The 14,127-nt window shown below is 38.3% G+C and overlaps 1 protein-coding gene across 4 annotated transcripts in view; it reads left to right on the forward strand.

The window, feature by feature from the left end:
• The window catches only part of LOC138156902 (gephyrin-like), a 472,574-nt gene that overhangs the window by 232,837 nt on the left and 225,610 nt on the right, over window positions 1–14,127 (forward strand). For all 4 annotated transcript variants that reach the window (XM_069082398.1, XM_069082401.1, XM_069082402.1 and 1 more), the window contains exon 2: window positions 13,850–13,928. In XM_069082398.1, the coding sequence (XP_068938499.1) occupies window positions 13,850–13,928 (79 nt within the window). The remainder of the gene's footprint in view (window positions 1–13,849; window positions 13,929–14,127) is intronic.

Raw genomic sequence — 14,127 nt, forward strand, 5'->3', positions numbered from 1 at the left:
CTTTCCAAACTGTCCAGCCATTACATCCATACCCAATCAATATCTGGGTTCTTCAAAGCGGGGGGGGGGGGGAGGCTCCAGACAATGGCTTCCCAGAATCCATATCAAATCACAGAACACTTCTCAAAGTGAGCCCCCAGAACAAAGCCTCACATCAGGGCTTATATAGCCTTCTCCTGGCTCAGAGAATATAACAACCTTATTGACCCACTGGCCAATCAAGAAGTATCTACTGAAAAAGAAGCCTCCCACCCCAGGCTCCAGGTGCACTTTAGCCTAGGGGCAGGGAAGATCTTTAAAATTTACATTCCCATTACAGGAGGACAGCTTTAATTTGCTATTGTGGTTTCATCTTAATTTTGACCTCAGATCCTCCTCTTTTCTTATCTTGTTTCTTTTGAGGATAGCACCATCCTTTCAGTCACTCTGGCTCACATTATTTTCCTCCATTCTTCCCTCCTCACATCAAATTCATTTTGTTAATTTTTATCTCCACAATATAACTCACATTCATCCCCTTCTCTCCATTTACACAGCCTCTTCTGTAATTCAGTTCCACATGATTTTTCTCACCTGGACTAATGCAATAGCAATATTTTCTATTTAATAGCAGTATTTTCTACTCAGTTTTCTCAAGTATAGCACAGAATAATTCATTTCATTTCTCTTTCCTTGCTTTCCTTTCTCTTACTGAGTTGTACATAGGTGTGGTAGCTATGGTTAAAGAGATTGCCATACCTCCCTTATCAGGAGGAGATTTTAGGCACTAAAGCACTGAACACTTTTGAAACTACCATAAAAAAAGTAACTTATCCTTTATTAGTTTAATGATTGTTTAAGAATATTTGTATGCTCTTTAGTAGAATAAGAACACTAATTCAGTTCCCTTTGCTACTTTTTATATCTGTACTGCTTAGTGTAAAACAGCAGCAGTTGATAAAATTATTTCTAATTTTAATGAGTTTGTTTTAATATGTGAAACTTAATATACATGTTATCCTTCTGATATATGTATGCCTATCTTATTTTAAAAATTCCATTGAACAGTAAATATTCATTACATAAGTGCATATGCCATTAACTATAATATTTATTAACATTATAAAATTAATATTGACTAATTTAGCAAAAAGTCATAGGAAGACCAATTTTGTTGTAATTTTCTATATTTTTCATTATTTAGCTTTGTCAAAATCACCTTTTGTTATAGAATATTGACATTTTATTTTTCTTCTGTTCCTTTAGGAGTGTAGTATCACAAAAAGCATGTGTGTTAAAAGGATGAGGAGAAAGGAAAATTCAGTATAATTTACAAACATCTGGGTGATCTTAATTTAATAATTATTTCAGAGTATTTGAATCTCATTAATAGAATAAGAAGAATTCAGTTAACTTTGCTGTTTTTCTTTTTTTTTTTTTAAGCAGTTGGGGTTAAGTAACTTGCTCAAGGTTACACAGCCACTTATTTCTGGGTGTGGTGCTGAGTATCTGAGCCCAGATTTGATCCCCAGGTCATCCCAACACTGGAGCCAGTGCTTTTACTCGCTGAGCCACCTGGCCGCCCCTAAGCAATTGGGGTTAAGTAATTTCTCAAGGTTACACGGCCAGATGTTTCTGTGTCGGTGCTAAGTGTCTGAGCCCGGGATTCGATCCCCAGGTCATCCTGACACTGGAGCCGGTGCTCTTACTCGCTGTACTACCTGGCCGCCCCAGTTGTTTTTCTTAATTATTTTAAAGTTAAATGCTAAAACATAAATACCAAGTAAGAAAAGAAAAAGAAACATATTATAAACTTCAGTACCAAATAAGAAAAGAAATGAGATGATTCAAAATAAACAACACTAAATTTCCATTTCAAGAATGCCTGTGTAATAAATACTACATATTGTGTTCAGAGCTGTCTGTCTTTTCTTTGCTTCCTTGTAAGTTTCTTTTGTTCTCTGCTCAGCATTTTTTACTTTCCCCCTTTCTACTTCCTCCTTATCCCCCAAGAAGGCTACAATTAAGTAAGATATGTGTGTGTCTGTCTGTGTGTCTGTGTATATCTGCAAACAATAGAAGTGATATAAGGACATCCTCAAGGTCTCTTTTAAGAGCTTTGGAATTAATTGTGTGGCATGGGAGACACTAGCACTGAACTGCCCAGCATGGTGTGCCCCCTACAGAGAAAGTGCTGTGCTCTGTGAGCAAAGCAGAATTGCAGTACCTCAAAAGAAAAGCAAAATGTGAAAATTTAGAGAATTCACTCCATGTGTTCACAAGGACTATTTGTGCCCAACCATTCCAACCTCTTATTAGTCTGATCAGCCATCATGGGATGTACAGTAACTTGACTCTAATACAGTGATGTTATTTTAGTCCTCTTTGAGAACAAAGGACAATAATCAATCACACACACACACACACACACATATATATATATATATACTTATATACACATACATATACTTAGATATCCATAATCATTCTCATATATAGACATATACATTCATATAGATCTGTGTAAGACCATACTATACTTGTTTGTTCAGTTTGTCTGAGGGGGATAAGAACTTACTTCATAAGTCCAACAACTCATCATTTCCTATACCATAGCAGTGTTCCAACCTTATACTATATAGTTATTTTAAATAGTCTAAAACAACCTTCATTAATATGGCTGACATATAGTTTAGTTTCCCTATTTTTCTCTTCTGAGTAAATATATTTTAGCTTTAACTTTATCTGACATCACGATTACTATCCCTGTTTGTGTGTGTGTGTGTCTTATTACCTATTCTACTATCAACTCTGCTTTACTCCTACCCATTGCCTTGCCCTCCTGTTACTTAACCTAACCCTGCTCCAAAGATCCCTCCCTTACCCTCTCGTCCCTGCCCTTTCTCTTTATCCTCTTGTTTCTGTCTGAATTTTGAAGATTTTTATAGCCTTTCAAATGCACATTCCCTCTTTCTCCTGTTCATGTTAATCTAGATACCCTTCTATGCTTTGCCTTGCCCTATCCCCCCTCTCTCTATATATATTGTTCTCGCTTTAATCCAGATCTAATGTGACTAGGGTTCCCTCTAAAAATCCCCCCTTTCCTGTCCACCTAGTCTTTTATTTCTTTGTGCATTTAGAAGACTTTTATAACCTTCTAGATATAAGTGTATCGTTCTCTCTTTAACCCATTCCTGATGAGAGTAGGGTTCCAGAATTACCAGCCCTCCTCACCCATCTAATTCTTACCTTTGTGTCAGTTCTTACTCTCACATCTCATTTTATGAGACAATTACTCAGTTTCCTAAATGGTTTTACGTTTTAGTATCATCTGATACTCAGTTCTTACTCCAATCTTTATTTCATACTATCCAATTACTAATAGCAATCATATATATGTTTTACATTTCCTCATATAAAAAAGAAATTTTCTGTCCTTATTGGGTACCTTATAATTAGTCTTTGATTTGTATCTTATATTTCTCCTGGATATTCTGTGCCAAATTTTCTATTAAATTCTCATATTTGAGAAATTTAGTAATTGAATGTCTTTTTTCCCCCCTTCATTCAGGATTATACTTAACTTTGCTAGGTATGGTATTTTTAGCAATAACCCCAGTTCATTTGCTCTTCAGTATATAGTGTTTCAAGACCTGCTTTCTTTTAGTGTTACCACTGCTACCGTGTTTCCCCGATAATAAGACACTGTCTTATTAATTTTTTTGGAAAGAAAAACACCAGAGGGCTTATTTTCAGGGGAGGGCTTATGTTGTCCTGCCTCAGCTCTCCTCCGTGGCACTGCTCTCAATGGCACCAGCAAGCAAATCACTGGGGAAGAACAGGATGACGCGCTCACTGCTGCAGCTCTGATTGGATGTAGCTCGGAGCGCGGCGTGCGTTTCACCCGGGGGGGAGGGACGGTGCATACAGAGGGTACCGTAATGTAGCGTGTAGCGCAGGGGATCACCTTCACTACAGTAGCAATCTCAATAGGGCTTATTTTCGGGGGAGGGCTTATTTTCGGGATAGGTCTTATTATCGGGGAAACACGGTAGGTCTTATGTGATTCTAATTGTGGGTCTGCCATATTGGAATTTTTTTTTTTTGCTTGTTTCTCATAATATTTTCACCTTGAGCTGGGGGTTTCAGAATTTGACCATTATATTCATGTAGCTTTTCCTAATACAATTTCTTTTGGGTGGTATTTGGTAGATTTTTTCTATTTCTACTTTCCCCTCTTTTTCTAACACTTTGGAACAGTTTCCTTTGTTTCCGGTATTATTGTATCAAGATTCTTTTTTGATCATAACTTTCATTTAGTCTGATTATTCTTACTTTTTTCTTCTTGATCTGTTCTCCAGATCAGTTGTTTTTCTTATGAGATGTTTCACAGTCTCTTCTATTTTTTTATTCTTTATATTTTGTTTTATTATTTCTTGCACTCTTATAATTTTGATGGCTTCCCCTATACACAATTCTAATTTTCAAGCAGTCATTTTCTTCCGTAAGATTCTGGATCTCCTTGGGGCAGCTAGATGGCACAATAAATACAGCACCAGCCCTGGAGTCAGGAAGACCTGATTTCAAATGCGGCCTCAGACACTTGACACACTTACTAGCTGTGTGACCTTGGGCAAGTCACCTAAACCCAATTACTTGCTTTCACCCCTCCAAAAACAAACAAACAAAAAATATTCTGAATCTCTTTTTCAAGTTAGGTGCCTTTTTTTTCATTTGTTTTTCTGTTATTGCTCTTATTTAAAAAATATTACCTCATTTGATTTTCAGAGTCTTAAGTTCTTCTGTGAAATCTTTTGGGTGAGGTGAGCATTTGACATTGCTTTTCGGAGTAGGGGAGGCTTTTTGTTTGCTTCAGTATCCTCTTTGGAAGATGAGTCCTGGTCATTTCTATGCCCATAGTAACTGTCTGTAGTTGGGTTGTTTCTCCTTTTGCCTGCTCTTTTTTTTTTTTCCTTAGCAGCTTATAATTGTAAACACCTCTAGTCCTGGGCTATGGGGGATGGTGCCACTGGCCTCAGATCCTCCTTCAGTTTTTCCTCTGACCTGGAGCTGAAACCAAGTTCTCTGCCCACTTAAAAGTTCACATAACAAATAGCATCCCTCCCCCACTACTTCTGCACTCACAGGGTGTGTACTGGTTCCTTCTTGCCCAGTGATGTGTTTCAGCAGCACAGGTGAGCCTAGAATCCCTTATCAGCAGAGGTTACCTCACTCTTCCCCTTTCAGACACCAGACTACCCACACTGTCCCAGAGGTGAAAATTACTATGTGTGGGACCAAGGCTACCTCCCAATCCAGAAAACCCAAGGGCTTGCCAATTACTGTTGCAGCAGAACTAGCCTTGAGATTTCAATTTTGAAAGACTTCAAAAAGGTCTTAGAAACCTCAATACTGGGATTTTTCTTTGTATCTCCTTCTGTTGCCCAGGAGGATGACCATCCTGCCCCAACTCTTGTTTATCTTTACTGCTCTAAATTCACCCTTACGTACTATTTTGGTATGTTTGCAGGGGAAATCTGGAGAACTTGGAATTTTCTATTTTTTTAAGGTGTTATTTTCTTCAGTCAGATTGTTGACTCGCTTTTCATGATGTTCTGAATTATTCTCATTTCTCTTCCCAATTTTTCCTCCACTTCTCTTCCTTGATTTTCAGAATCCTTCTTGAGCTCCTCCATGGCCTATATAACCGGTTCATATTTTTCTTGGAAACTTTTGGTGCAGGAGTTCTGAGTTCATTGTTTGCTTCGTTGTTGATTGTTGTGCTTGCTTTGCTTCCTTTGTTTGCTCATGTTGCCACTCAATTACTTGACTTTTGAGCTTTTTGCCCGGTAGAACTCTGCTTCCAGAGAGGAGAGCTTTATCCCGAATTGCTGGGGTTTTCTCAGCTGCCACAGCTATTAGTTGGGTGCCATCTCTGCAGCCCCCACAAGCTCTGGCTCACTGGCCACACAACCAGTAGCAGCAAGCACCCTGACATACCCAGGGTGGCTGCCAACACAGGTTTTTAAATCTGCTTTTCTAAAGGAAAGCAACTCAAAATGGGTTAACTAGCTTACTTTAATCAATCAAACATATATTGTTTACCTAGTTTAGGGGAAAGAAGTCAGCACCCCGAACTTCAGAGTATACAGAGGTTATAAGCAGAGGTTACAAGATCGAGAAACATTTCAGCAGATAGGCTTCCAAACTGTCCAACCATTACATACATACCTAGTCAGTTACCAGAGAGGGAAGCATCAATATCTGGGTTTTTCAAAGCCAGGGTGTTCTCAATAGCTTCCCAGAGTCTCATCTGGTCAAATCACACAACACTTCTCAAAGTGAGCCCCAAAACAAAGTCTCATATCAAGGATGATATAGCCTTCTCCTGGGTCAGAGAATTTAACAATGCTCTTCACCCACTGCCCAATCACAAAGCACCAAGTGTTGGTGTTGTATCCTGAATAACGTGAGCAAGAACCAAGTAACAATTTTAGAATGGAACTTTTATTAAAATTCAATATTGGCTGATCAAGCCACAGGGCAGGCTGAACAGATAATACCCCTCCCAGGTACAGCAGTAGCAGCAGCAGTTAACAGCAACAGTCCCAATCTCAGGTAAAACCTCAGCTTATAAAGGGAGACCACATGGCCAACAGTTAGATATTAGTTAAGCAGAAACTTGCAGAGGCTAAAACAGTGATTGGTCAGTACACACCTTGAAATTCCCGCGCCTGACCCAGAAGCCTGCCCACCTCTATGCAGCTGAGCTGACTGGGAAAGGGCAGAGACACAGTAGGGGAGGGCAGATCTGACCCAGCAGTCTGCTCACTTCCTTGAAGTAGGAGGATGGAGGAAACCAGGCACTACACAAGGTGTGGGCATTCCTGAAAAACAAGCCTCCCTCCCACAAGGCTCCAGGTGCACTTAACCTAGGGGCAGGGAAAATCTTAAAAATTTGCTTTCCTATAACACAACCCAAGACAGTGATCCAGATTCTGACAGGTTAAAGAAAGAGCATTACCCTCTGAATGTTCACTTGGTCTGCCTATGATCTGTAGACCAGGAGCTCTGAAGTAGCCACAAGGCAGTGGCTACATGGCCACCACACCTCCGCCAAATCTCACCCCAGGGGCAGGGGCTGGACTGTGTTCCTCTCTCCTCCCCCCCCCCCCCCAGTTGCAATAGAGTTCCAAGTGCACCTTTTTCTTTGTCTTTGGCATTTATGGGTTGATAATTCTGGAAACCACCACTGCTGCTGGTGATCCACTCTCCCAAAGTCCGGCTCCAGCTGCTGCTGGTCGGGGCTGCCCTGGGGCTCAAACCTTGGGCTCATGCGGGGCTAGGCTCTGCTTGCAGTGAGTTGTGATGGACCCTTCCTGTAGGCCTGCTGGGCTGCCTTCAGTGGGAGATTTGTTTCTCTCTGTCACTTTGTGGATTCTATAGCACTAAAATTTGTTTAGAGTCATATTTTATAGGTATTTGAGGTAGTTATGGGGGGAGCTCACAGAGTTTTTCTGCTTCTATGCTACCATCTTGGCTCCACCTACAGCTATAGGAAAAACTCAAGAGCTTGGAATTTTCTGTTTCCTATTTACCTTTTCATTCTATTCTTGCTTCTTGTATTTGGAAGTCATTTTCTTTTTAGTTACAGTTTTTTCATCAAGAATGCTTGAAAATCCTCTATTTCATTGAATGACCATATTTTCCCCTGAAACATTATATTCAATTTTGTTGGGTAGGTGATTCTTGGTTTTAATCCTAGCTCCTTTGACCTCCAGAATATCATATTCTAAGCCCTTCGATCCCTTAAGGTAGGAACTGCTAGATCTTGTGTTATCCTGATTGTGTTTCCACAATACTTAAATTGTTTCTTGCTGGCTGCTTACAATATTTTCTGTTTGACCTGGGAACTCTGGAATTTGGCTATAATATTCCTAGAAGTTTTCTTTTGGGGATCTTTTTCAAGAGGCGATGGGTAAATTTTTTCAATTTCTATTTTGCCCTCTCGTTCTAGAATATCAGGGCAATTTTCCTTGAGAATTTCTTGAAGGATGATTTCTACGCTCTTTTTTGTTTTATTATGGCTTTCAGGTAGTCCAATAATTTTTACATTATTTCTCCTGGATCTATTTTCCAGGTCAATGGTTGATTTCCAATGAGATATTTCACATTGCCTTCTATTCTTTCATTTGTTTGGATCTGTCTTATAGTATCTTGATTTCTCATAAAGTCATTAGCTTCCATTTCCTCTAATCTAATTTTGAAAAAAATTATTCTCTTCAATGAGTTTTTAAAATTCCTTTTCCATCTGGCAAATTCAGCTTTTTAAAGCATTCTTCTCCTCATTGGCTTTTTGGGCCTCTTTTGCCATTTGAATTAGTCAATTTTTTAAGGTGTTATTTTCTTCAGTCAGGCTGTTGACTTGCTTTTAATGATTTCCTTGCATCATTGTCATTTCTCTTCCCAATTTTTCTTCCACTTCTCTTACTTGATTTTTAAAATCCTTCTTGAGATCCTCCATGCCTTGCAAGCAGTTCATATTTTTCTTATAAACTTTTGATGCAGGAGTTTTTACTTCATTGTCTTCTTGTTCCATGTTTTGATCCTTTTTGTCACCCAAAAAATATTCTATGGTCTGATTGTACTTCTCCTGCTTGCTCATCTTACTAGCCAAGTACTTGACTTTTCAGCTCTTTGTCATGGAAGAACTCTGCTTCCAAAGTGGAAAAAGCCGTGTCCCAAATTGCTAGGGTTTTCGTAGAGGAAAGTGCCCTCTCTACTGCCACCACAAACTCTGCTACAGTGGAATTCCTCTCCCTAGGGCCACCACCCAACACAGCAACCCAGATCCAACCAGGTCAGAGAAAGAACTATAACCCTCTGAATTGTCACTTGGTCCTGCTACGGTCCACAGGCCAGGAGCTCCAGAGGCAGCCATGTGGCAGTAACTGCAGCTGCTGGGCTTCAACCACCTCTCGCCCCAGTGGCAGGGGCCAGACCACACTCTGATTTTACCCTGAGTCAACAGATTTCCCCACTGACCTTTTAATTTCTCTTTGACATTTCTAAGTTGAGAAGTCTAGGAACCACCAGAGCTGCCAGTGATTCACTCTTCTGAAGTCTACTCCAGCCAGTCTAGGCTATTGGTTGGGGCTGCCCTGTGTCTGGGCCTGTGCAGCTCACACGGGACTGTGCTTGGCTCCAAGCTTGTGTGGAACTAACCCTTCCTGTCAGCCTGCCAGGTTGCCTTCAGTGGGAGATTTGTTTCTCTCTGTTACTTTATGGGTTCTATAGCTCTAAAATTTGTTTAGAGTCATTTTTTACAGGTATTAGAGGTGGTTGGAGTGGGATCTCAGATAATTTTATGCTTTTACTGAACCATCTTCACTCTGCCCCTTGAGCTTAGAATTTTCTGACCTATTCTGCCATCTTCCCAGAATCCTCTTGCTGTTTTTTATTCCTGCAATGCCAAATTCAAAGCATGAGCAATTGATAGATTACTAATTATTTGGTTTACTGTATGAAACTTAATGTGCCTTCTATCCTTTGAAGATATATCTATCTTCTTTTTTTTTAATCCCAACAAGTAAACAAATGTTTATTGTTAAATATTTCTTAAATTTTGTTAAATTTGTTAAATATTGTTAAATTTCATTAACTTTAATGTTTTGCTAAGGAGTTTGAATCTATAAATGTACTCCAATAATACAGAGATTTAGATGGCAGAGTAAAAGCAGAGACTTGCTTAAGCTTTCCCACAAAACTCTGTAAATGCCTGTAAAAATTTTCTCTAAAATTCTAGAGCAGTAGAATCCACAAAATGACAGTGTGAAACAAATTTCCCACCCAAGACATCCTGGACTGTCGACAGGAAAGGTCAGCATAGCCCTTGCCCCAGCAAACCCAGGGAAGGCCTCAGGGGACTGAATGACTGGCAACTGTGGTGGTTTCCAGACAGTAAACACTTCTTCTTTAGTCATACCACCTTGGAAGAACTGAAAACTTACACATGCTTAGAAATATCTCTGAAGACAGCTGCACAAAACCTCTGAAGCTTGGGACAGTACACCCTCCACACTGGAAGCAGAGCCTTACCTTAATAAAGAATTAAAAAGTCAAGTAATTGACTGGGAATATGAGCAAAGAGCAGAAAAAACTCAGACTATAGAATCTTACTTTTGCAACAAAGAAGATGAAAATATACAACTGGAAAAAGACAACTAAGTCAAAGCTCTTTCATCCAAAGCCTCCAAGAAAAATATGAATTGGTTTCAGTCCATGGAAGAAATCAGAAAGGATTTTGAAAATCAAGTTAGAGAGGTAGAAGAAAAAGTAGTAACAGAAATGAGAGTGATGCAAGAAAATCATGAGAAAAGAATCAACAGCTTAATGAAGGAGACACACACACATAAATAATAATGAAGAAAATAACACCTTAAAAACCAGACTAGGTCAAGTGGCAAAAGAGGTCCAAAAACCCAATAAGGAGAAAAATGTCTTACAAAGCAGTATTGGCCAAATGGAAAAGGAGGTCCAAAAGCTCACTGAAGAAAATAATTCCTTAAAAATTATAATGGAGCAAATAGAAGGTACTAATGAGAAATCAAAAAATAATAGAAGAAATCCAAACAAATGAAAAAATAGAAGACAGTATGGATTATCTCATTGGAAAAATGACTGACCTGGAAAATAGGTCCATGAAAGTGAATTTAAAAATTACCTGAAAGCCATGATCAAAAGAAGAGGGAGGAATCATCGTTCAAGAAATTATCAAGGAAAATTGCCCTGATATTCTAGGATCCGAGGGGAAAATAGAAAATGAAAGAACCAACGAATCACCTCCTGAAAGAGATCCCAAAAGGAAAAGTCCTAGGAATATTATAGCCACATACCAGAGCTTCCAGGTCAAGGAGAAAATACTGCTAGCAGCCAGAAAGAAACAATTCAAGTATTGTGGAGCCACAGTCAAGATAAAACATGATTTAGCAGTTTGTGCATTAAAGGATCATAGGGCTTGGAATATAATATTTTCAAGGTCCAAGGAACTATGATTAAAACCAAGATTCACCTACCCCAGCAAAACTGAGTGTAGTTATTCAGGGGAAAATAATGGACATGCAAGGAAATATGGGACTTTCAAGCATTCTTGATGAAAAGATCAGAGCTGAATTGAAATTTTGACTTTCAAATACAAGATTTAAGAGAAGCATGAAGAGGTAAACACGAAAGAGAATTCCTTATTAAAGTTTACATTCCTACATTGAATGATGATGTATGTAATTCCTGACACCTTTTTTAGTATTAGGTTATTTGGAGAAAAGATAGATAGATAGATAGATAGATAGATAGATAGATAGATAGATAGATAGATAGATAGATAGATGGAGGGAGGGTGGGAGGGTATAGGGTGAGTTGAATATGAAGGGGTGATATCTAAAAATAAAATTCAGAGGTGAGAGGAATGTACTGGGAGAAAGAGAAAGGGAGAGGTAGAGTAGGGTAAATTATCTCACTAAAAAGAGGCAAGAAAAAGGTTTTACACTGATGGGAACAAGGGAGGCAATGAGAGCGAATGAGTAAACCTAACACTCATTGGATTTGGCTTAAGGAAGGAATAAAATACAAACTCAGTTGAGTTTGGAAATCTATCTTACCCTACAGGAGAGTAAAGGGGAAGAGTATGAGAGAGGAGAGGATGATAGAAGGGAGGGCAAATTGGGTGAGAGGACAATCAGAACTATACACTTTTGAGGAGGGACAGTCTCAATGTAGAGAACCAGAATAAGGGGAAGGGGGGTAGGTGAGGATGGAGGGAAAATATAGTTAGTTTTTCACAGCATGACTATTATAAAAGTGTTTTACATGACTCCCAGTATATATCCTATATCAAATTGCTTGCCTTCACAGTGAGAGGTTGGGTAGGGAGTGAGGAACGGAGAGAATTTGGAACTCAAAGTTATAAAAATTAATACTAAAAATTGTTTTTACATGCAGCTGGGAATATAGGCAATGGGGTATAGAAATCTCTTGTCCTCCAGGCAAATAGAAGGGCAGGGGTTGGGGAGGGTGAAAGAAGGGAGGGCAGATTGTGGGAAGGACTAATCAGAATGCATGCCATCTTACGATGTGGGGAGGGGAGAGATAGGGATAAAATTTGGAACTCAAAACCTTGTGGAAGTGAATATTGAAAAATAAAAATTAGTTAATTAAATTTAAAAAAAAGTCTCCAACAAACATACACATATGTATGATATAGTGTAGTAGAATGAATACTGAATCAGTCATTAAAACCTGTGTTTTACCCATTTTACCACAATGGGTGAGTCAGTTAACCTCTTTAAATGTTGTTGTTCATTTATACTAAAAGTTTAATAATACCTGCACTTCCTGCTTCATGGACAAGTAGGTGGCATAGTGAATACAGCACTGGGTTTGGAATCAGTTTGAAACCTTAGACACTTACTATGTGGAAGGCCTACTGGCTTCCAAATTTTACTGTTTTCATTGTATTTGTTTTAAAAGCATGGTTAATTGGATTAGTATCAATACACTTTTATCAGTTTTCATATCTATATTTGTCAGTGGGTTTTTTGCCTTTTTTTTTTTTTGGAGGGCAGTTGGGGTTAAGTGATTTGCCCAAAGTCACATGGCTAGTAATTGTATCAAGTTTCTCAAGCTAAATTTCAACTCAGGTTCTCCTGACTCCAGGGTTGGTGCTCTTTTCACTGTGCCACCTAACTGTCCCTGTCAGGTTTTTAAAAATGTTTTATACAGTGCATGTGATTATAGGAAATAAATAAGATTAATTCTTAGAGCTTCTTTTGGTTCACAGTAATTCAAAATGAAAATAGTAAAACAATATTTTTAGAAGTAGTCCTTTAAACTCAATCCTTAATTTGACTTTTTAAAATGAAAGAATCATATGGTAAGAGGTGGAGGAGACACTTATAAAGCTAATTCAGGTAATTAGGTGGCACAATGGATAGAGTTCTGGGCCTAAAGTCAAGAAGAATTTACTTCAGATTTGGCCACAGGTACTTACTAGTTGTGATTCTGGCTAAATTATGTTTCTCAACTGTAAATTGGGGATAATAATAGCAGCTACTTTTCAGGGTTCTTGTAAGAATCAAATGAGATAATAATTGTAAAGGTCTTAGCACTGTGACTGGCACATAGTAGATAAATAATAAATGCTTATCCCCTCCCTCCTTTCCTTTGTTGAAAAACAGAAAGCACAGGAATATTGAGTAATATGCCCAAAGTTATTGACAAAATCAGGACTTTTGATTCATAGTCTAATGTTCTTGTCTACCATATTCTTATATGGGTTAAAGCTGAAGGATTTCGTCCTACGGGTGATTTTTGCACTGTAATTCTTGTAAGCTGATTTTATTATCATATTTTACTTATCATGGACCATTTGTACCTGCCATTTACATAAATTACCTACCCTCTAGTAAAAGTGAAGTCTTAAAATTAGAGCATTTGTTAGCATTTCTAGTTCTTCAGTTTGACTGTTTATTACAAAGATTACTATAATGACAATACTATTTCTGGAAAAATTGTATACATACATTTGATGATATCACATAGTGAGAGACTTAAAACAAAGGAGTGAGAATAGAAACTCCCTGTTGAATTGAGAACTATTTCTTACTTTCTCATCCAGATTACTTGGTTTGAAAGTGTTGTCTTTAGTCAGCCAACCAATAATAAGAAGTCAAAGTTTCACTGTTATGTCTAAAATGAAAAAGAATGAAATAAACTCATTGAGTCTTTTCTTCATTAATTCAAATTAGCAATCAATGTGAGTTTTGTTTAAATTCATTAATTTTTTGTCTCCCCCCAATTCCTTTTATCTTTTTAGTGAGTGACAGCTGCTTTCGGAACCTTGCAGAAGACCGAAGTGGGATAAACCTCAAAGATCTGGTCCAAGATCCTTCTCTGTGAGTACTGGGATTTCATTACTTATTTCTTAAAACTACAGTGATGTCATATCTATAATTTATGCTGATTTAGACTAATGGAGGAAAAGTAAAGAAAACAGGACTAGAGACTTGGAGAAGATTGCAGAAGGAGGGATGCTTGACTTTGCTAAAATTATAACTTTCAAAGAACAAAATTAATGACTCTGCATTGCCAGAA

This window comes from Petaurus breviceps, unplaced genomic scaffold, assembly GCF_028583685.1.
Source record: "Petaurus breviceps papuanus isolate PSGF00001 unplaced genomic scaffold, PetGlider_PUasm1.0 164, whole genome shotgun sequence".
In the NCBI taxonomy this organism is placed as follows: Eukaryota; Metazoa; Chordata; class Mammalia; order Diprotodontia; family Petauridae; genus Petaurus; species Petaurus breviceps.